Here is a 24226-nt window from a genome sequence, read left to right on the forward strand (position 1 = left end):
GTAATTGTACTGTGGTCATACAAGAGTTAACATTTGGGAAATCTGGATGAAGGGTATATAGAAAGTCTTTGTATTACTTTTACAACTTATTGTGAGTCCAAAATCACATGAGAAGCCCCTGAAAGTGAGTGAACTTGGGGGTGGGGTGGTGGGAGCAGCACCTTTGTGCATGGGGAGGGGCTGGTTGTAGGGCTGCAGGATGCCCTGAGGAGCACTTTTCCTGTGGGTATCAGAGTGTGAGGTGGCGGATTTGCATTATATTTAAAACATTCTTTAAATCTTAAAAAAAAACCTTGTTTTTGATTATGATGGTAATGTATCTTCATTTTAGAATATATGAAGAGGTTAAAGAGTAACATAAAAATCCTCCCTAACCCCTACTTCTCAGCAGTAAACGTGGACAATAATTAGTGTTCATCCTCGTGGTCATGACTTTACATGTAAATATACTCTTTAAAAAAACAGAATAGAAAACGTGTCCATATGCATCGTGGTCCCCTCCCCTTTTTTCATTTAACAGTGTATTGTGAACAGTTTGTGTCATAAAAGAATACTCTAGAACTGTGTTGCTCAATACATGGGATTATTTAAAATTAAAATTTAAAAATCCAATTACTTAGGTCTACTAACCACATTTCAAGGGCTCAGCAGCCACTTGAGCTGTCATATTGGACAATCCAGAATAGAACATTTTCATTATCACAGAAAAAGTTCTACTGGGTGGCACCGCTGTAGAATATGATTTTTTTAAGTTGTGTAGTATTTATTTAACTTTACGTCTTCATTCGGGTATTTATATTGTTTTCAATTATCCATGCTTAAGTGTTTTAATAATAGTTTGATGACTTTTTGTTTTTTTATAACTGCTTTACTGAGATATAATTCACATGCCATAAATCCACCCTTTGATAGTGTACAATTCAACAGCTGTTAGTATATTCACTGAGCTGTACAACCATCACCACTGTCTAATTTAGAACATCTTCATCACCCCAAAAAGAAAGCCCACCCCCATTAGCAGATGCCCCCTTGCCCCCTCTCCCCCAGTCCGAGGCAACCACTCATCTGCTTACTGTCTCTGCATATCCATTTTGGGCAGCATCTTTGATTTTTTTCCCTTGGGAAAAATTCTGTTAAATTCTTGGATCAAATGGCGTGAAGGCTTTTTAAGGCTTTCTTCTAGTTATTTGTTTACTTACCTCGCCAGGCCACATGCGGGATCTTAGTTCCCCGACCAGGGATCAAACCCACGCCCCCTGCAGTGGAAGCTCGGAGTCTTAACCACTGGACCGCCAGGGAAGTCCCATTTTTAAGGCTTTCGATATGTGGTGCCACACTGCCCTCCAGAAAGGTCGTCCACATTTATGCTTCCACTAACAGTGTACGAGAATGCCCTTTTCTCGGCACCCTCCGTGACACTCTTACTATTGTTATTATCATTGTTTTCGTCTTTGCCGCTGAGACAGTGACGAGTGGCACCCACCTTTGCATTTGGCTCCTGGGTGGAACACCTTTTCCTGTGCTGATTGGCATATTTCTATTTCAGATTAGAGTTGAGAAAGGTAACTGGGCTCTGTGCAGAGAGACTGGAAGAGGAGGAGTACGCAGGTGGGTGAGCCCAGAAGCCACAGCACAGGGTGCCCTGGAGGCTGTTGAACTCTTTCCTTCGGAGAGCGGAGGGCAGGGAATGATTCGGGCCAGGGAATGGGAGTGCGCCGGGGCAGAAGTGCCCCTGCAGGTTGTCTGGCAAGGCTAGCTAGAGCTTACGGTGGTGATTGGGAAGCTGCAAGAGAAACTTCCTTTCCCACTGCAATGAAGTGAAGCCATCGTTGGTTTTGAATAGCTTTGAGATTGAAGGAAGTAGCCTGGTGCAATGACCCCATAGCCCAGAATGGCCTTGAGTACTTCCTTTGTAGCTTGGTGAGAGTATCACCCCTTGACCTGGGAACTACAGGGTGCGTGGGAGAGAGGGCAGGCAGGGGAGGCACGGGTGCCGGGGAGGATGTAGTTTGTTGTGTTATCTGCATCCATGGTTCTCAGCCTTGGCCGAGCCTTAGAGTCAACTGAGGCGCTGTGGTCCCACCCCCAAATTGGAACCAGAGTCTCTGGAGGTGATGGTGGGCGTCTACTTTGATCCCTTCCTTGAGAAGCAGCCCTCTGCCTGGGAGGCAGGAGCCCGGCACCCACCGCCTTCAGGGCTTTTTCCATGAGCTTATATCGTGGCTAGGAGGAAGTCTGTTGCTGAGGCCATTGGTCCAGCTCTGCCAAACGCTTGGCCCCTCTTCTAGAACCTGTTGACTCCCAGAGCTGCCCAGAGCCGCCCAGGTCCATAGGCTGCAACCTTCTGCTGAGAAAAAGCCTTGCTCAACTTGTGTGCAGACTAATTCATTCAGATCTGCCCTGTCAACCACCCCCAACCAGACTGCGTGCCCTGCCCCTGGCCTCAGCCCCCTTTCAGCGTAGTATGCGGTCCATGGCTGTGTGATGCCATGTGATGTGCAGCATCCGTTCAGAGCTAAAAAGGATGCCCGCACCTCTCAGAGGCCTCCCTTCCTCACTGGGACAGGAGTGGTCACCCGGACAAGGCCCAGGTGTGAGCTGGAGGTGCAGGGCCACTCCCATTGGCCGGCCTGATGGAATCTTTTTATTTCAAACCTTATCCTAACAATAAAAGGTGGCGACTTGGTCATCACCCAGTTTGGCTGTGTGTTCAGTTGAAGGAGTGCTGCAGGGTCCTCAGCCTGTCTGCAGGAAGGAGGCAGGAATTCTGCTGTAGCCAAAACCTCACGCTGAGGCTGCTTTGCGGGCCCCCTTATTTGTAAATCCTGCCTTTGCAAGCCAGTAGGGAAGATGCCATGGCCCTAAACCCAATTTGTTTTTTGGCTTTGGGTGTACAGGAGATCATTGAATGCCAATTTGGGATCACTTCCTTCACATGGAACGCTGCCCGGGCTAGGCTGGGTGGTGTCTGCATTCGATCAGTTAGGGCTGTGTTATTGGTTCTCGAATAATCTTCCTGGAACTGTTGCAGTGGGTCGGGACATTCCAGGAGGCAGAGTGGGCTCTGTCCCATCTCAAGTGTTGTGGTTTCCCTTTTGTCTGTTATATACTCTTGAGGTTCCACTGATACTCTTTTTGAGAAAAGTTTCTCCCCCTCTAAGCTGTTTGGAAACCACTGTTGTGCACCAAGAGAGTTAGGCCGGCTTGAATTAGTATATAAACAAAAGGTTTTCAAGATACTGGATTCAGGCAAGTATGGACAATGATCCTTGAGAGATGGGAAGCAAATGGGGCAAGCCCTATGATTGCCCCAGCTTACTGCCTTGAGAGAGTTTCCAGACATTGACACAAGGAGGGAGAAGGGAGAGAGAGCCTGGGAGACTCCTTGAGTTAAAAGGCTGCTGAGGGGACTTCCCTGGTGGCGCAGTGGTTAAGAATCCACCTGCCAATGCAGGGGACATGGGTTCGAGCCCTGGCCCGGGAAGATCCCACATGCTGCGGAGCAGCTAAGCCCGTGTGCCACAACTACTGAGCCTGCGCTCTAGAGCCCGCGAGCCCCAACTACTGAGCCCATGAGCCACAACTACTGAAGCCCGTGTGCCTAGAGCCCGTGCTCCGCAACGAGAGAAGCCACCGCAATGAGAAACCTGCTCACCGCACCAAAGAGTAGCCCCTGCTCGCTGCAGCTAGAGAAAGCCCGTTTGCAACAATGAACACCCAACGCAGCCAAAAATAAATAAATATACAAGTAAATTAATTAATTTTAAAAAAAAGTGCTGCTGAGATCCTGGGGGAGACTAAGGTAGCTGGAGTTCATAGGACTCTAGCAAAATCTTTCCAAAGCATATGTCTGATAAAGGACTTGTCTCCTGAATATGTAGGAAATTCTCATAACTCAAGAAAATGAAAAAAAAAATGAGGAAAAGATTTGAACAGACACCTCACCAAAGAAGATACAGGATGGTAAATAAGCACAGCAAAAGATGCTCTGGTGCTACATCGTTAGTCACCGGAGAAATGCAAATTAAAACCACAACGAGGGGTGAATTCCCTGGCTTGTCAAGTGGGTAGGACTCTGCGCTTCCACTCTAGAGGGCATGGGTTCAACCCCTGGTCGGGGAACTAAGATCCTGCGTGCCATGCGGAGCAGCAAAAAAAAAAAAAAAAAAAAAACAGAACCAAAAACACAGTGAGTTACTACTACCTTCCTATTGGAATGGACAAAATCAGGATGACTGCCATTCCAAGTACTGGCAAAGATGTGGAGAAACTGGAACTCTCATAAACTGCTGGTGGGAATGTGAGATGATAGATCTTCTTTGGGAAATAGTTTGGCAGCTTTTTTTTTTTTTTAATATTTATTTATTTATTTATTTATTTATTTAGTCTGCACCAGGTCTTAGTTGCAGTATGCAGGATCTTTTAGTTGCAGCACTTGGACTCTTAGTTGCGGCATACAGGCTTCTTCGTTGTGGCTTGCAAACTCTTACTTGCAGCCTTCGGGATCTAGTTCCCCAACCAAGGATCAAACCCAGGCTGCCTGCATTGGGAGCTCGGAGTCGTACCCGCTAGACTACCAGGGTAGTCTGGGCAGCTTTTTAAAAAGTTAAATATACACTTACCATAAGCCTGAGCCAATCCACTCTTAAGTCTTTACCCAAGAGAAAAGGAGAAATATGTCTATACATAAACACTTGTACACAAGCAGCTTTATTTGTAACAGCCCCGAAGTGGAAACCACTCATGTTCATCACCAGCTGAGTGGATAAAAAAATGTTGGTCCCATCACACAATGGACTACTACTCAGCAATGAAAAGGAGTGAACTCTTGGTATATACAGCAGCTGGGTGAATCTCAGAATCATTATGCTGAGTGAAAGAAACCAGACAAAAAAAGAGTACATGCTCTAGGGTCCATTTATATAACCTCTAGAAAATACAAACTGAGCTCACATTGGTGGTATAGTGGTGAGCATAGCCTTCCAAACTGATCTCTGCTGACAGAAAGCAGAGCAGTGGTTGCCCAGGGAGGGGGTATTAGAAAAGGCGTGAGGACATATGGAATCTTTGGGGATGGTGGGTGTGTTCACTGTCCTAATTGTGGTGATGATTTCACAGGTGTATTCAAATGTCAAAAGTTATCAAATTGTACACTTTAAATATGTGCAGTTTATTGGATGTCACTTATACCTCATTAAAGCTGTTTAAAAAAAGATCCCTCTGGCTAGAGTTTGGAGAATGGATTAAAGGGCAGTGAGTCTAACTACAGGGCAATAGTTGCATATCCTTTCCCCCCTTCTCCTAAAAGTTTAATTCCTTCTTTCCCTCACTTTCCTCCTGGTTTTGGAGCTTGGATTACTATAGTAATATGTGATTGACATTTTATTACTTTCCTCTGTTGAGGAAAAGTAAGGATTTTCTTTAAAATCTTCTAACTAAGGGACCATGTGGAAAACAAAGGGTGTCTAGGGGTCTTTTGTTCTTGTTGAGTCCTGTCTCGGAAAAACTCACTTCTGTTTCTTCTCTGTGCTACTAGTGCTCACACTTCTGACACCAGATGTGTGGTTTTTCCCACACCAACCAATTCTCCGACACCAGCCAGGTGTCCTACAATTCAATTCAATCTGATGCTAACTGGAGTTAGCACAGACCCTACAGGTTAAGGAAGGACTCAGTCCTACAAGCCCCCCTCCCACTTTGTCAACTATGCCTCTGACTGACTGGCTATAAATCAGAGTTCCACCCACCCCCTCCTTGGGTTTGGTTATTTGCCTTAATGACTTACAGAACTTAGGGAAACACATTTACCAGTTTATTATAAAGAGTATGATGAAGGATACAGTTGAACAGTTGGATGAAGAGATACTTAGGAAAAGGTCTGGAAGGGTCCTGAGTACAGAAGCTTCTGCCTGGTGTAGTTGGGGTGTGTTACCCTCTTGGCATGTGGTTGTGTTCACCAACCTCGAAGCTCTCTGAATCCTGTACATTGAGGAGGCTTCATCATGTAGGCATGATTGATTATTAACTTATTTTCCAGCCCCTCTCCCCTCCCTGGAGGATGGAGGGGTAGGGCTGAAAGTTCCAAACTTATAAGCCTGGCTTGGTCTTTCTGGTGACCAGCCCCCAACCAGGAGCCCACGCAGTGTCTCCTCATTAGAAAAAAAGATGCTCATCTTGCCCAGGAAATTCCAAGGGATTTAGGAGCTCTGTGTCAGGAACTGGGGTCAAAAACCAAATATTAGCAGGAACTGGGGGCAGAGACCAATATATGTATTTCTTATTATTTCACAAGCCCGAGCCTCTGCTCAGCCCTGGCCACTTAAGCAAACTTACAGCACAGGACTTTGGGTGAGATTGGTCAGCTCACCTATCAGCAGTGGCATAGTCTGGTTTCCTGGATCCTTGGATGACCATCCCGTGAGGGCAGGATCAGAGTACAGTCGCGCTGCTTGCCATCCTGCTGCCAGCGTCTGCAGAGAGCCTGGCTCCGAGTGAATGGTGGAGAAGCACTCGTGGGGTGAATCCTTCAGCTGCAGTGTCCCTGGCAGAAGGGCAGGAGGAGCAGAGAGTCTGCGTGGGGGCGGCCTTGGGATGGAGGTCCCTGGCAGAAAGATGGCCTTGTGTGCGTGGGATAGGCCAGCATGGGAGGTGGGCCGGGTGGCCACTAGGACATCTGGGGCAGGGCTGGTCTTGGGTCTGAATCCCTGAACAGGTTGTATGCTGGGGGGAGGCGGGTGGTGAGTAAGGAGCTCCTTCTTTTTTGGGGGGGCCCCGTGTGTGTTGCAGGAATAGCCACACAGCTGCCAACCGGATGGGAATAACGGGACCTTTGAGTTAGAACTTGGGCTCAGATTCCATCTTTCAAACCTCCCAGCAGTGTGACCTTCAGCAAGTCACAGCACCTTTCTAGAACGTGGGTTTGAGAAAGGAGATGCACATCCAGCATGCACTGGATGAACATTCCTAGCTCAGGCTCTGGGAGGTACGTTATTTCCTAGAATGTGAAATTTACTTTGTCTTTTTTTTTTTTCCTGCCAAAGGAAGACTAGATCTATTTTTTGCCCATGAAGTACTTTTCTATCCATTTACCACAAGCCACAGGGATGAAATATTTTCTTACCTACTTGGCTTCTGTGGGACCTCCTCCGTCCGTGACCGATGGTTTAGAGCACAAGCGGCTTCCTTCCTTGTTTTGTATCTGCGCTCGACGCTCAGAGTGGTGAGAAAGGATGTCAGCATCCCCAAGGAATGAGAGAGAGTGAGGGGGATGCTGAAGTCAGTAGGTCCCAGCCCTTGGATAAAGAGGAAGCCAGAGAGAGTGTCACTCTGCTGGCTGCAGGAGCGGAGGAAGGCCTGATGTGGAGAGATAACACAGCAGGAAGCCCAGGGAGGCCTGGGCAGTTGTCAGTGTCCACTGGAAGCTGCTGCCCACCCTGCCTCTCACTTTACGAGCTGGAGAGAGAGGTTGTCTGATTTTATTCCCCAAGCCCAGGCAAGATGAGTTCATGTCCTTGTGACCCAGCAGCATCCCTCTGACTCAGGAGATGTATTCCACCTCTCCTCACTGGCAAGCTGTCTTCAAGGGGGTCCTCTTCCTGCGCTCCCCATGCGGACAGGTGGAAGGGCTGATCACGGCTTCAGTTGAGTCTCACTGCTTCTCTGTGCTTTGCAGCTAACATGTCTACGGGGCTTAAGCGCAGAGACCACAGTGATGGAGAGGGAAGAAGTGATGTTGCGCTTGGGGCGGTTTTGTTCCAGGTTTGTGAGCAGAATTACATTCACGTTGCTTTGAGGTTCCATCTAGGCTGCTGTGAGCGTGCTTTGGTTGCTGCCGGACAAACCAGCCGGTGTTGCTCTTTGTAAATGTTTAGAGTCCAGTCCCAGGGCGCTTGGGATGGGTGGTGTGGAAATCAACCCCAGGATCACCAAATAGTATAATTAATACCTTGTCATTGTCCGATAGTTGCCATTTTTCAAGGGAAAGCTCTCCGCCCGTCACCATGTTTGAATTATGCCGTCAACCAGGGCTCAGTAGAGGCCCACGTTGTCCATTTCTCTATTTTTATGTATGTTTGTTGAGGGCATATGAGTGCACTTTGTCAGGGGCTGCAGGTGTTCAGAGATGCATAAGACTGTAAAAGGCGTTTACAGGGGTATGTGTACCCCAGGTACAAGGAGGTGAGGGCCAGGGCAGAGGGGAGGTGACACAGGCTGTATGTGGAGCTGCACAGAAAGTGATTCAGCTCAGCAGTTCTTCACTGAACACTTGCCGAGGCCACAGTTAAGACGTGGCCCTGTCTCTCTTTTTTTGGATTTTATTTTACTTTATGTTTTAAACATTTTTATTTATTTATTTTACTGAAGTATAGTTCACTTACAATATTGTATTAGTTTCAGGTGTACAGCGAAGTGAAAAGAATATATATATTCTTTTTCAGATTCTTTTCCGTAATAGGTTATTACAAGATATTGAATATGCGTTCCCTGTGCTGTACAGTAAATCCTTGTTATCTATTTTATATACAGTAGTTTGTATCTGTTAATCCCATACTCCTAATTTATCCCTCCCCCCTCTTTTCCCTTCGGTAACCATAAGTTTGTTTTCTATGTCTGTGAGTCTATTTCTTTTTTGTAAATAAGTTCATTTGTATTACTTTTTAGATTTCACATATAATTATATTTGTCTTTCTCTGACTTACTTCACATAATATGATAATCTCTAGGTCCATCCACGTTGCTGCAAATGGCATTAGTTCATTCTTTTTATGGCTGAGTAATATTCCGTTGTGTATATATATACACCACATCTTCTTTATCCATTCATCTGTTGAAGCACTTGGGTTGCTTCCATATCTTGGCTATTGTAAATATTACCGCTATGAACATCGGGGTGCATGTATCTTTTCAAATAAGAGTTTTTGTCTTTTCTGGATACATGCCCAGGAGTGGGATTGTTGGATCATATGGTAATTCTAGTTTTAGTTTTTTAAGGAACCACCAGACTGTTTTCCATAATGGCTACACCAGTTTACATCGATGTGGCGCCTATCTTGAAGGTGCTCCCAATTCACTAGGAGAGGCAGGCAGTACCCAGGTAACCAGTAACCTGCCACAGCACAGTAGGTGCCGTGTCCAGTGCTGGGCACACCAACCCCATTGCTTCCATGTCCACACACACGCCTAAATGACAGAGGCCCCGCCTGGCCCACCTGGGCTGCCTGCTTCAGTGGCCGGCCGCCAGCACCATTGGTTTCTAGAGTGACGAGCCTGCTGCAGCAGGTTTAGAGAGGAGTGGTACTGGCAGAACCCTGCCGTCTTCACTCTTCCCTGCTAGCTGGACACAGCTCTGACTGTGCCAGCAAAGGAATGCAGTTTGCCCAGAACAGATGTATTTCTTGACTTAAGAGCAGCCTAAGTTGTATATGAAATAATCAGACAAAAAGAAATGCTGATGGGGCTTCCCTGGTGGCGCAGTGGTTGAGAATCTGCCTGCCAATGCAGGGGACACGGGTTCGAGCCCTGGTCTGGGAAGATCCCACATGCCGCGGAGCAACTGGGCCCGTGAGCCACAACTACTGAGCCTGTGCGTCTGGAGCCTGTGCTCCGCAACAAGAGGGGCCGCGATAGTGAGAGGCCCGCGCACCGCGATGAAGAGTGGCCCCCGCTTGCCGCAACTAGAGAAAAGCCCTCGCACAGAAACAAAGACCCAACACAGCCATAAATAAATAAATAAATAATTTTAAAAAAAGAAATGCTGGTGCCTCTGAGTTCCTTGATGTTTTCAATTTCATCATGCTGTTTGCTAGGTACAGAAATACCAGCTGTCCAGTAGTTTCATCCTGCATATGTGTGTGCATGTGTGTGCACACATACCCACACACAAAGGTAATTTCATAGCCAGTAAGAAAAGGTGGAAGGGAAGGGCCTTGGGGAACTTGCCGGGGTGTTGGAAACATTCTATATCTTGATCTGGGTTTACATTACATAGGTTACTTGTCAAAACTCATTGGATGATAGACTTATAATTTGTGCATTTCACTGTTTGAATTTTATCTTGAAAAAATAACTGTAAGCAAATAATGGACTCTCATTAATGATATGCAGGCTGAAGTGTTCAGGGTGAAGTGGACTGCTCTCCATCTTATTGTGAAACGTGTCACAAATAAGATGGATGGTTGGATTGGTTAAGGGATGGGCAGCAAAATGCTAACAATTGTAGAATTGAGGTGGTGGGCATATGGGTGTTCCCTGTATGATTCTTCCCATTTTTCTGCATGCTTGAAAGTTTTCATAATAAAATGTTAAAGCAGAAGAACTACAAATAACCACCACTTGTGATCCCTAGAACTTTCCATATGCGAATTCCCCCAAGAGCCAGTTTTCTCGGCAGACCCAGTACCGTTCCTACAAATGGCATCACCTGCTTCCTAAGGGAGTGTTGGTGAAGTGAATGTGAGGGCCCTGGGCTTAGTGTGTTCTCTGTGGACCTGGTGTGGTTGGTGTGGGCGTGTTTCCTGAAGGATGTGTTAGCTTGGACTTCCTTTGAAGGTGATGCAGTTTATCAACTTGAAATGATAAGAACTTTGAAACACAGGGCTTTCTGCCCTGTAGGCAGAATGTGGCTGGGGATATGCAGCCTAAGAACAGCCTGACAGATGGGAACCAGAGCTAGAAAAGGCTGGCTGAGCCCCTGACCAAGGACATGAGCTGGCTACCCTCATGGATGCTGGGGGACCTTTTTGTATATATTTAAATTTTTGAAAAATTAGTTATATATATTTTATATATAAATTGTATAGAGATGTATAATTGATTTTTCAAAAATTTTAACATTATACAGTATATTTAAACAGATCCAGGGGAATTCCCTGGAAGTCCAGTGGTTAGGACTCGACGCTTTCAGTGCCATGGGCCTGGGTTCGATCCCTAGTCAGGGAACTAAGATCCCACAAGCCACTCGGCACGGCCAAAAAATTAAAAATTTTTAAAAATTTAAGAAAACAGATCCAAACACTTTTTGAGACTAGACTTTTTTCAGCTATAACAATGCCTGCCCTTGTAAGTTTTTTTTTAATACAGAAGATGGAAAGAAGTAAAACCAGCCATAATTTTACAGTTTTGGTATATTTCCTTCCTGAATCTTTTTAAAAAAAATTTTCATGCATTATTTACATAATTGTGATCTTTTTCATTTGACTATAATGGGGGAGTTCTTTGGAAGGGAGACTCCAAGACCTCCTTTTATGTGGACTGGCCCACATAAAGGACCATGTAAAGGGACCGAAGAGTGGGCATAGGGCTCAGACAGGGGAGCCCCGAGCAAAGGCAAGGAGCTCGACCCAGTGGCCAGGGGCAGGGGCAGGGCAGAGCACTGGGCTTGCAGTCTGAGAGACCTGGGGCTTGGGGGCCTGATCACTCTTTGTAAAAAGTGAGGTTAGTAAATCCCCGTTGGTGGTTCCCATTGTAAATTAAAGGAAATAATTTGGTTGAAGTTGCCCAACCTGTGTATTTGGCATATTATAATCCTGGTGCAGCATTTGGATGTTGTCTTGTAACGGTGGGAGGCTTTGAAAGCTTTGGGCAAGGGAGGAGATGGAAGAAGTGGAGGTATTCTGAACATTAGCACGCTGGTGTGGAGGGGGCCTGAACATGAGCCTGGGGCCTGATTGCTGCAGTGGAAAGGACTGATAGTTGAAAGGCTGATGGAGGGAGAGAGCATGAGAGAAAGACATTGCAAAGGAGGAATCCTTGGGAGTTGGTGATGGGCTGGTTAGGGGAAGGGGTGGGTATCTTGCTTTGTCCATTGGCTTTTTATCACTCACTTTACACTGTTTCCCTCCTGACTCACTGCTGTGTTCTTTCCCTTGCAGGAGCCTGTGTGAAATGCAGCAAGGGGGTGTTTGGGGCCGGCCAGGCCTGCCAGGCCATGGGGAACCTCTACCACGATGCGTGCTTCACCTGTGCGGCCTGCAGTAAGTGTGTGTGTGTGTGTGTGTGTGTGTGTGTGTGTTGAGGGACAGGGTAAGGAACACAGGGAACCAGGAAGGGAGGAGACAGAAGAGCATCCTTCCTGGAGACACTTGGCCCATGTCCCTCCATGGTCCTATGGGAAGGCAAGACAGTGTCCTCTAGAACAGGGTTTTGTACCACCAACACAAGGCCCATCAGGGTAAGCTGACTTATCACAGAGTACCAGGGTTTGCCTGGGGCCCACTCTGGTGGTAGTGGAGCAGTCCCTAATAACATCAGGTTTGTAATGCATATCAGAGGTCTCAGAAGAGTTGGGAGGAAAGCGCTGGGATTCACCATTGTCTGCCCTGTTGTCAGTTTTCTCCGCCACTGTGGGGACCAGTCAGTCAGTTACCCCTCTGTGAAGCAGGGTCCTTTCATAACTCTTTGGCCCCGATCTTTCATTTGGAGGCTGCTGTTCAGTGGGAAGTGTGAGCGTGTGCGTGAATGCCTGTGTGTATGCATGCCACACACGTATCGGTGCCTCTTAGCAAACACCTGTGGGCATCTTTGTACTGCATTACGGGCATTATGCCTAAAGCAGCAAATCAGGAAACTAGGCCTGTGCTCAGCTCAGCAAACTGCTCATTGAACTGATGGCATCCACAGTGGAAGATTCTAACACATTGCAGGCTGTTTGCCAAGTCTGACGGAGCCATGAATTGTGCTTGTTTCATGGTTTCTACCAAAGATTAATTTTGAGGAGCATTTTTGAAAAATGTCCCACTGATATCTCCACTTCTACACCAAGGCTGGCAGCTGTCTATTAAAAGGAAACATTACAACAAAGCCAAAGAGAGTCCGGGACCAGGGGGTCTTATCGTCTGGCCCAGCGGTCCTCAGTCTTGGCAGTTCATTAGAATCACGGGAGAGTTGGGGGGAGAGATTTTAAAAGCCAGTGATGGACTTCCCTGGTGGCACAGTGGTTAAGAATCCGCCTGCCAATGCAGGGGACACGGGTTCGAGCCCTGGTCCGGGATGATCCCACATGCCGCAGAGCATCTAAGCCCGTGTGCCACAACTACTGAGCCTGCACTCTAGAGCTCGCGAGCCACAACTACTGAGCCCGTGAGCCACAACTACTGAAGACCGCGTGCCTAGAGTCCGTGCTCCACAATCAGAGAAGCCACCGCAATGAGAAGCCCGTGTGCTGCAACGAAGAGTAGCCCTCACTCGCCGTAACTAGAGAAATGCCCACGCACAGCAATGAAGATCCAATGCAGCCAAAAATAAATAAATTAATTTAAAAAAAAAAAAGCCAGTGATGCCCCAGCCCCACCCTGACCAGCAGAATCAGAAGCCCTAGGGGTGGGGTTTCTAGAGTGGGGCACATGTATCGTTTCTAGGCTCCTCCGGTGACTCCCAGGTGTGGCCAGAACTGAGTACCTGGGATTAGTGCCAAGCTTCTCATTTTAGAAGCCTCCGGAGATGGGAAGAGGAGGGACTTTCTTGGCTGGTTTGTGGCACAGCCCTCAAGAGGCCTGGTTCCCAGTCTGAAGTTCGCCAGGTGGGCATGGGCCTACCATGCCTTGATGGCACAGGCATATGCCCAGTTCCAAACCTTAGGCTTCATCCTTACAGTGATTTCCCATAAAACACATGCCTAAGAGTTTCCGCCTTGATCGTTACTCACCTTTGTAGGGAAAATTGTGAAAGACTTTGAGATGGATCACACAGTCTCCTGAGCGTCCGCAGTGGAAATGTAGGAGTTTTCTGGTTATTGGAGTCCCTGGGTCTCTGGGCCTTGCCTTGCCTTTGAGCTGTGTTACACTCTGTAAGTTGTAGAATCTTGACGGCAAGGCCCGTGATTCTTGTCCACAGCAACGCAAACTGTGTCTGGCAGAGATTGACCAGTTTTGCATCCATTAAGCAAATTTACTTCAGCATTTCTGATGGCCTGCACATGGATGGTTCTTTGCTGTCTCCCAGTTGTAACATCTTATTGGTCTCTCATTCAGTGATGAATTAAATAAAATCTTTGACCTGTGTTTGTGTTTTATCCGTAAAGAGTTGTGATCACACCTTCTTTTAAAAATTATCTTTGACTTTTGGCTCCTGTAACTGTTTCTTAATATTTGCTCTATCTTCCAGGAAAAAAGAAAATAAATATTGAGTAGAGGCTGTTTTTATATCTCAAGCAATTACCATTTGAACTAGAAAGTTGTTGGGGGGCAAAAACTACTGGTGAGTCTGTTGGTTCCACCAGTGGCTGCTTGACTAGCTGGCAATTCCTTAATGGGCTGAGTTTATTTTCAAATTATGACAAACACAAACACTCAGGAAGACAGCTGCTTCGGAATTTTGCTTGTTCTGGCATTTAAGGCCCTTGTGGTCTGGTCTGTGTTTTATTGCTTCCTACTTCCTTATCACAGTGAGACAATTTCTGTCTTCCCCATTCACTCCCTGGAACCTCCTTTCCCCACTCACTTCGTGCATTTAAATTCTGTCCAGCTTTTAGGACCCAGCTCCAATGCCTCCTCTTCCAGGAAGCCTTTCTTGTTCCCCAAGCAGGAAAGAACCGTTTCTCCTGAACTAGGCATGCCCTACCTTCTCGCATAAACAATGAACCACTGTCTGCGATTCTGGTGCCAGCAAACCAGGCCCTAGAGCAGAGTTGCTGAAGGAAGCTCTGAGTTCCATCAGAAAGTGAGTGTGGTGGTATTCCTGTTGTGGGTAAACATACAGCTTCCTCCCCACTCACAGGGAGCAGTTGGAGACCCAGGCACGTGTCTGAGCAGCTTCTCGTGGACGCCAGAAGTGACTTGCCTTTGTTCAGTTAACTTACTGCTGCCAGTAACTGCTTTCAGCAGAAGGAGGTGCCAGGGTGGCCCACGTCCTGTGTCTGCGAGTCCTCAAGGATGTCTGCATGAGCCTCGGCACGTGGACGCAGCACAGTGGGGGCCAGGCTCTCATCCAGTCCGTCCCCTTCTTCGTTGGGGAAGAGAAAATTGGGGTCAGAGAGGGAAAGAGACTTCTTCAGGTTGAAAACCTAGCAGTTGAGCTGAATCCATGGCTCCTGAATCTAGATTAGGTTAGCCTTGCACATCTGTTTGTCTGGTTGGTTACAGCGTGTGTGAGAGTGTACTGTATATATGTGTGTGAGTGTGTTTTCCCATTTCATTTATGAGAATAATCTAGCTTGAAACACCATCAAGATGTATTTCTGTAGGTACACACACATGCACACACACTGGCACGTGCACACACTCACTTCTTGGATCTTATTGATACTTTATTAAAACATAATATCGGCATCTTATTGAGAACTCACATGCACTTACAAGGCAAGGCCAAGGCCCGACTGATTTGATCAGTAAAGATAAAACAAGCTACTTCTAGGTTCAGACAATTTATTCCCTTGGTGAGCAACAACATGCCAAAGGTGCCTTTGTCCCTGTCCCACACCCCAAAAGGGACAACCCTGAAACAAAAGGGCCGATGACTGCAGTGTAAGTTATGGGATGCTAAGCAGTCCGTCCTGGACGCGGTAAGTGGTCATGAGTCAGCAGCTGCCTTCAGAGGGGGGGGTGCAGAGAGCCCTCACCCCGTCAGAGGTGAGAGACTGTCTCGTGTCCCGGAGACGGTCCTAGAGCAGCTCCTTACAAGCCGCTCATCCTATGTCCCGGGAGGATCCCAAGGTGTTTCACACGCCCAGACAAACCTCTGCCTCTGGATGGTGCAAGTTCTCCCGGGCACCTCGGCCAATTCCCCATCTGCCAATAAGCAACAATGTTTAGTTCATTTTTAGTTGTGGGAACGACATGACAGCCACAAAAAATTTTAAAGACAGTAACCTGGTTTGTTATCATTCTAGAACAGGTATTTTCACTAATATTTTCCCTTCTAGATTTTGTCCAGATTTATACACATTTTTTAGAGTTGTGATCATAGAGTGTAAACCAGTATTGTATCCTTTTTGATTTAATATTGTGTCATAAATTCACCCCTGTCTTTGTAATCTTCTTCATAATAATCATTTTAACAGTTACATAGTTGTCAACTGAGCCGTTCCACGGTTTGACGGCAGGGAGCGAGTGTCTCCGTGTCTCGGGTTTGTTGGTTACTGCACGTGGCCCCAGTGAATGTCTTTGTGCCTGCGTGCTTTTCTCCCTCTGCTGAGTTGTTTCCTTGGTGTTCGTTCCCAGAAGCAAGCATTCAGGGTGCGATGCGTGGGCGTTTATGTGGTTTGTTAAAGTTCTTTTTTGATGTGCTCCTCCGGCCGCAGCGGGTGTGTTTGGTTGCCATGGAGATGTGTGCTGTGTGTCTCCCTCTCCCACCTCGGCTCTGCCCACCCAAGGTGACCAGGCCCCCAACTGGATGCTCTCAGGAACCATTGGCACAGCATGGGGTGGGGGAAGGGTAGGCATGGCCTTGGCCAGCAGCCATGTGCCATGTGTCTGGACACCATGTGTCAAGTGGCCTGAATGAGGAGAAGCTGGCACCCGTCTGTGGCTCGAGAGAGGCCGAACAGAAGGAAGAAAAAGTGTGCTGGACTTGGGGGGGGGTCAAGTGAAGTCTCCTTGGCACCTTCCAGAATAGACTATGAGGCAGAGAGAGGCCAGGCTCTGTGTCCTCACCGCAGGCCGTTTTAGGTCCAGAAAGTAAGATTTTGTTCATTTTGTAAAGACTAAATAAATTACATCCTGGAGTCATGGGGAAACCAGTTTGCCATGTTCACGGCCCCTACTGTTTCTCAGCCGTGTGAGTTGGAAAACGATGGACGAGATAAGACATGCTCTTCCCCAGAAGCCCATAGACCACAAGGGTGCCCTGGTCTTGGGGGTAGGGCTTGGGGGGCAGGCAGTCCTGAGGCTGATGGGGATTATGCCCAGCACAGGCCTGAGCTCAGAGGAAGGCAGCTGAGGGCCGGATGGGGTCCACTTACAGAACAGGGCTGGGATGTGCAGGTCACGGCCAGAACAGGTGACTCTTGAGTGTTGTGACCTAGTGCTTATGTTCCTGAGCCTGGTGTTGCACTGTGATCTGCCTTAGGGAGAAAACACAACAAAACTAAGAATATATGCCACTGCCCATCCCACCTTCCAAAAACCAAACATCCATGCCTGTTAAAGGTTGTGAAGGGATTTTATAGTGAAATCTCACACATTTATTTAGACCCCATCTGGGAAAGTCTGTCTAACAGAGTTAGTGAAATCCTGCATCCAGAATACTAGAAAGTGCCATTTCATTCCTTCAGGTAAATGCAACAACTAGAAATAAGCCCAGAGCTGTGGGACGGAGGTTCTTAGTGAATAAATCAGTGATTGGTGATTCATCCATCAGTAAGTTCACATCTGAAGTGCGGGAGGGTTCTTGGCGGTTGTTTTGTTTCTCTTACCAAGTCTAAGTAAGCACTGCCTCTGAAATCACGTTAACCTTTTTCATTGACTTTGTGTATGCCCCCTCACCAGCCCAGCCTTTGGAGATGCCCAGATTCTGAAATAGTTGAGCCTGAATTAGGGAGGTCTCCCTTTAATTCAAGGCAGGCATGCTTTCTTAAGAGTCATCTCAATATTTGTAAGTAATTCGCAGGTGAACTTTCTAGCTTACTTTCGGCCTGACCCTGCCCTGATCCTCTCACTCGCAGTAGCTCACTAAATCCTTGTTAACAGCCCAGTGAGTTCAGCATTGTTATTACTCTCATTTCACAGACGAGCAGAGGCTTGGAGAGTTTAGTTTGCTTGTGGTTGGTTATATCGATGTTAAATAGCCTGGTTGGCACTTGAACCCAGGACCGTGTGGACCCACAGCCCTTGCTTGCAGCCACTGTATCAAATTAGCTTTGCTTAGAGAGACACTGGATCTTGCCATGACATCTCAGGTTCATCTCTGCCTGGGGGCTATGTGACAGCAAAGGTTGGGTTTGGGGATACTTTTGACTTGTGAATGCAGAAGAGTGGCCTTGTACTTGGAATAGGGGAGCTAGAATTCAGTAGTGCGTGGGATGTACCCGTAGGAGAGAAATGGATTAAGGGCTTTGATTAGAGGTCTGTTCCTTTTTAAGGGTTTTGATCCCTGAATTTCTGAGCTGTTGAGTCATCCCAATATTTCTCATCATATTCAGCATTTGTGTGCGAGCTGAATGAGTCAGCTGGATCTAGGGAAAAAGCTGAAGATCAAGAAAGTGAGAAAGGGACAGTGGGCAGATACAAAGGAAGTCAGCGGGTGAGGGTGAAATCAGGAAACACCCAAAATAGACGGAGCTGGGCAAAGGGCTGTGCGGGTCGAAGGAGAGCAGAGGGGTGGCTTTTACTTGACGTGTCATCAGACGGTCACTTGTCCCCCTCCAGCAAACCCAGTTCTGCTGCGTGCACCAGAAATGGGACCAGACTTGGTTTCCCAGATCAGACTTTGTTGATGCAGTGAGAAGCCATGATGTCCCCGACAGTGAGAGAACATCAGCTTCTTTGTGCCTGTGACGTTAAAGGAGTCTGGGATTTTTAAGCTATGTTGTGAGGGTAACTCCAGTGCGACCTGTATCATTAATTGCCACACCTGCATTCCAAACACTTTTCTTATATTTGCACACGCATAGTTTGGGTGGAAATCTGCACCCTTTCCTTCAATAATCCCAGACCAAGGGTGAGACTTGGTGGTACCCAGTGTGTCCTCCACTCTAAGAGCAGAATGGAGGGTGCTCTGACACGACGGGGCTCATCACACCCTGATTAGCACATGACGTCACACTGGGTGCCTCATCTCAGACCCAGAATCCTGGATTTAGGGAGTGAGATCTTTTACGGAAAACTGAGCTTTATTCTGGCATCACAGTTACTGCTTGGGTCTCCTTGGTGCCCTCGTCTTGCTAAGAGCATCTCTTCTCTCTTAAATGTTCTGTCTCTCAAATGTTCTCTTAAACTTCTGTCCCCACCTCTGGCCCTGTGATGGTTAATTTTATGTGTCAACTTGACTGGGCCACTGGGTGCCCAGATTTTGGTCTAACATTATTCTGGGTGTCTGTGAAGGTTTCTTGATGGGAGTAACAATTGGTAGACTGAGTAAAGCTCTCACTTATGTGGGTGGTCCTCACCCAATCAGTTTTGTTCAATAGAACAAAAAGGTGGATGCTTCTGGAGTAAGGGGACTTCCTCCTGCCTGACTGCCTTGAACAGGGACATCAGTTGTTTCCTGCCTTTGGACCGGAGCTACATCATCACTGTCCTGGGCCTCCAGCACTGACTGCAGATCTGGGGACTTGTCGATCCCCATAATCATGGGAGCCAATTCCTTATAACCAATCAACCTCCCTCCCTCTCTCTTCCTCCTCTGCCTTCCCCGTATATATACTGACAATTTCGTCTGCACCCAGGCTTTCTATCGGTGCTTTGATGCCTCTGACATGGGTTGTACTATAAGCCACTGTTTGCAGAATATTTGCTCGGTCGTCTCACGCCCCTCATTTGCTTCCCAGCCACACTCATTTGCACAAGAGGAAGTGGAGCCCCAGAGCGGTTGCATAGCTGGTCTGTGGGGGACTGGGGTCCCGACTCAGGTCCAGGTGGCTTCACAGTCTATGTTTTTGCCACCTCTCCGGTCCTCACCCTTTACCGAACACCAGCCCCGGTCCCGAGAAGCTGGTTCCACCTGCAGACATCCTGATTCCTGAAGTCTACAGAGCAGAGGCCCGCGCGTGCATGATGAGCATCCCAGGGGGTCCGATGCAGTCAGCTGGGATCTTGTCTGTGGCCGTGTGACTGGCCTCACCCCCACCCACTTACCTTCATTTGGCCCCCAGCTCCCTGGCTGCTTTTCTGAGCTCTAGATGTGCACCGTCCAGTAGGGCAGCCACGGCCACATGTGACTTTTGAGTGCTTGAAATGTGGCTAGTGTGACTGAGGAGTTGACATTTTTATTTCATTTTAATTAATTCAGTTTAAATTGAAATAGCCACATGTGACTAGTGGCTACCATATTGGATGTTGTACGTAAAGTCTCTACTCCTAAGCCATAGTTCGCTTATTAATAAGAAACAATCAGTAAGTTTATTGTTTTTACTTTATGCGTCACAAAGGCAATATAGTCACATTGTAAAAAAAATACATGTGGAAGAAGAAAATCACCCATAACCCCAAACCAAACCAAAACAAAACAAAATAATGTTGGCTATACCCACATGGACATCATTTTTGCCAGGTTGTCATCACAGTACTTGCTTTTATGTTCTGTTTGTTCCATTTAGAAGTATGTCATGTGCTTCTTCCTCATTGCTGCGTGGTCTCCTTAAGCATCTGCTGCATAAGATACTGTTGACTTGATGACTCAAAGCCAATGCAGCCTTCCTGCCAGTTAAACTTTAAAGGGGAAGAGAATCCTTATTACCACATGAGCCAGGCGTGGATCCTGTGATCAGGTTTTCAAGGACCAGATGCACCTCCGGGGCACTGAGCAGCCTGGGAGTCTGGCAAATCCATTGCCAGGACAGACCGTGCAAGCAGCAGTGCCTGCAGTGTCCACCGTTGGTGGGTTTGCATGCCAGCGGGGGCCCGGGGGCCCCACTGAGGGAAGACCCTCTCTGTTCCTCCTGTGGATCTCTGCTGTCCCTCCTGACTGCCTCAGGTCCTGTTTGCTGCCCTGCCCACCTCCATCCACACAGCTGGCCTTTGAGCACAGCTGTGAGGGGACCACTCCCCTGCTCTGAGACCTCAGCCACTTCTTCTCATAACATCATAGTCTGATTCCTTTACTTGACATTGAACACATTCCTTCAAGTAGTTCCAACCCCTTTCTTGTCTGCTCTCTTGCCACTGTCTCCTCCACCCTGTGTCCATCGGAACCTCCGGCCACACTAAACATCACCCACCCTTTCCTACCCCTGTCTTGTCACCCTCACACTTCATCCCACGAGGTACGCATCACTCTCCAAGTGACGTCCTCCATTGTGATCTCTGCTGTGGCTCCTCTGATGCAGGTTTCATACACACCTTGTTCATTTACCTGTCTTGTGGTGTTTTGAATTATGATTAGATTGAAACTGTTGGCAGGGGTCTATGCCTCCCCCTGTGTGGTCAGTTTTGCGAGAACGGGGACAGTGTTTAACTGACCTTGATTTACCCTTGATCTGTCACCTTTAGTATAATGCAGGGCACACAGTTAGCACTGAGGAAATGTTGTAGGGCATAAAGGTGGCATTATCCATTACCCTGTACCCATAAGCTTTCACTCCCCATTTCCCATCTCTCTTTTTCTAGCCCTAAGCAAGCACTCCTGTATAGATTTGCCTATTCTAGATGTTTCATGTAAATAGAGTCATATATGTGTGGTCTTTTGTAACTAGCTTCTTTTACTTAGCGTAATGTGATCCAGAGTCATCCATGCTGTAGCATGTATCCGAACTTCATTCCTTTTATATTTATTTATTAAAATATTTATTTATTCATTTATTTATTTATTTTTGTCTGCGTTGGGTCTTCATTGCTGCGCGTGGGCTTTCCCTAGTTGCAGTGAGCGGGGGTTGCTCTTCGTTGAGGTGCGTGGACTTCTCATTGCGGTGGCTTCTTTTTGTTTTGTTTTGTTGCGGAGCATGGGCTCTAGGCGCGCGGGCTTCAGTAGTTGCAGCACGTGGGCTCAGTAGTTGTGGCTCTTGGGCTCTAGAGTGCAGGCTCAGTAGTTGTGGCACACAGGCTTAGTTGCTCCGCGGCATGTGGGATCTTCCTGGACCAGGGATTAAACCCGTGTCCCCTACCTTGGCAGGCGGATTCTTAACCACTGCGCCACCAGTGAAGTCCCTCCATTCCTTTTCACGGCTGAATAATAATCCATTGTATGGATAGACCACATTTTATTTATCCATTCATCAGTCAGTGGACACTCGTTTCCACTTTTTGGCCATTATAAATAAGGCTGCTATGAAGATTCCTGTGCATGTTTCTGTGTGGACATATTTTTTCAGTTCTTTAGGATAGATATCTAAGAGTGGAATTGCTGTGTCATATGGTAACTCTGTTTAACTTTTTTGAGGCACTGTTTTGCAAAATGGCTGCACCATTTTACATTCCCACCAGCAGTGTATGAGGGTTCCAGTATCTCCACATTCTTGCCAGTACTTGTGATTGTCTGACTTTGATTCTAACCATCCTAGTGAGTGTGAAGTTGAATCTCAGTGTGGTTTTGATTTGCATTTCCCTGATGACTGATGTGGAGCATCTTTTCATGGCCTATTTGTATGTCTTATTTGGAGAAATGTCTATTCAGATCCCTTACCCTTTTTTTTTTGGCCGCACCGAATGGCATGTGGGATCTCAGTTCCCTGATCAGGGATTGAACCCGCGCCCTCTGCATTGGAAGCTCGGAGTCTTGACCACTGGACTCTCAGGGAAGGTCCCCCCTTAGCCATTTTTAATTGGGTTATTTGTCTTTTTATTATTGAGTTCTAATGGTTCTTTATATGTTCTACATGTAAATATCCTGTTAGATATATAATTTACCAATGTTTTCTCTTATTCTGTGCACTATTGTTTCACTTTCCTGATGTTATTATTTGTAGCACAGAAGTTTTAAATTTTGATATAGTCTAATCTATCTATTTTTTCTTTTGTTTCTTGTGGTTTTGGTGCTTTATCTCAGAAAACATAGACCTACCAAATGTCACAAAGATTCATGCCCTGAGAGCTATAGTTTTTAGCTCTTAGGTTGAGCTCTTGGATCCATTTTGAGTTAATTGCTGTATGTGGTTTGGGGTAGAAGTTCAGGTTCATTCTCTAGCGTGTGGATAGCCAGTTTTCCCAACCCGGTCTGTTGAAAAGGCCGTTCTTTCTCAATTGGATTGTTGTGGCAAATTCGTCAAAAATTAATTGACCCTAAAATGTAAGGGTTTATTTCCAGTCTCTCAGTTTTCTTCCATTGCTCTAGTCAATTATCTTTTAAAGAGATTTAACTAATGAGAACAAAATCTTATTTATCCATGCAGTTACTGTTTCTAGTCCTCTTCATTCCTTTGTTTAAATCCAGATTTTCATCTGGTACCATTTTCTTTCTCCCTAAAAGACTTCCTTTAACTTTTTTTTTTTTTTTTTTTTTTTGGTAATGCAGATCTGCCCGTGAAGAATTGTTTCAGCTTTTGAATGTCTGAATTCAGCCATACTTCACTTTGGTTTTAAAAGATATTTTTTGCTGTGTGTGGAATTCTAGGTCGATAGTTTTTTCTTTCATTTTTAAAAAATGTTGTTTCAATGTTTTCTTGCTTGCTTTGTTTTCAGTCAGAAATCCAGTGCCATCTTTATCTTTGTCTCTTTGTATGTAACATGTCTTTTTCCTCTGATTAAGATTTTCCCTTTACCATTGATTTTGAGAAGTTTGATCATGATGTCCCTTGGTGCACTTTTCATGTTTCTTGTGCTTGGGGTTTGTTGAGCTTTTTGGATCTGTGAGTGTGTGGTCTTCATCAAATCTGGAATATTTTTGGCCATTATTTCTTCAAATTTTCTGCCACCCCCTCCTTTCCCCTTCAGGGACTCCAGTGGCCCCTTGGTTTGGCATCTTGAAGTTGTCCCACGGCTCACTTTAGTGGTCTTTTCTTTCTTTCTTTCCTTCTTTTTTTAAAAATTTTATTGGAGTGTAGTTGATTTACAATGTTGTGTTAGTTTCAGGTGTACAGCATAGTGATTCAGTTATACGTATACACATATTCATTCTTTTTCAGATTCTTTTCCCATATAGGTTGTTACAGAGTGTTAAGTAGAGTTCCCTGTGCTATATAGTGGTTTCTTGTTGATCATCTATCTTATATATAGTAGTGTGTGTATGTTAATTCCAACCTCCTAATTTATCTCTCCCCGGCAATTAACGGTCTTTTTGTTTTTTAGATTCTTTTCCTCTCTGTTGCATTTTGGACAGTTTCTATTGCTATGCTTTTAACGTCATAGATGTTTTCTCCTGCAATGTGTAATCTGCTTTTAATCCCATTCAGTGTATCTTTCATCTGACATTTTAGTTGTCATCTCTAGCAGTTCAATCTGGGCCTCTTAAAAATATCTTCTGTGTCACTGTTTAACTTTTGGGGCATATGGAATAGAATAACAATAACTCGTACTTCTTTACTAATGCTAATGTCTGTGTCAGATCTGGGTTGATTTCCATAGATTGATTATTTTCTTCATTATGGGTTGTGTTCTTGCCTCTTTACATGCCTGATCATCTTTGATTGGATGCCACACGTTGTAAATCATACCTTGTTGAGTCCTAGATATTTTTACATTCCATTAAATCTTCTTGAGCTTTA

General features: G+C 46.2%; 1 protein-coding gene and 1 long non-coding RNA gene across 2 annotated transcripts in view; one reads left to right on the forward strand and one right to left on the reverse strand.

The window, feature by feature from the left end:
* LIMD1 (LIM domain containing 1) overlaps positions 1-24226 on the forward strand; it is a 71993-nt gene that overhangs the window by 23416 nt on the left and 24351 nt on the right. Inside the window, exon 2 of the mRNA XM_059939418.1 lies at positions 11871-11972. Within this exon, the coding sequence (XP_059795401.1) occupies positions 11871-11972 (102 nt within the window). The remainder of the gene's footprint in view (positions 1-11870; positions 11973-24226) is intronic.
* Positions 5791-7432, reverse strand: LOC132374113 (uncharacterized). The gene is made up of 2 exons (XR_009505588.1): positions 7121-7432; positions 5791-6541 (listed from the first exon to the last, which is right to left on the reverse strand). It is a non-coding gene; the product is annotated as an uncharacterized LOC132374113 (long non-coding RNA).

The sequence above is a fragment of the Balaenoptera ricei genome, chromosome 11, assembly GCF_028023285.1.
Source record: "Balaenoptera ricei isolate mBalRic1 chromosome 11, mBalRic1.hap2, whole genome shotgun sequence".
In the NCBI taxonomy this organism is placed as follows: Eukaryota; Metazoa; Chordata; class Mammalia; order Artiodactyla; family Balaenopteridae; genus Balaenoptera; species Balaenoptera ricei.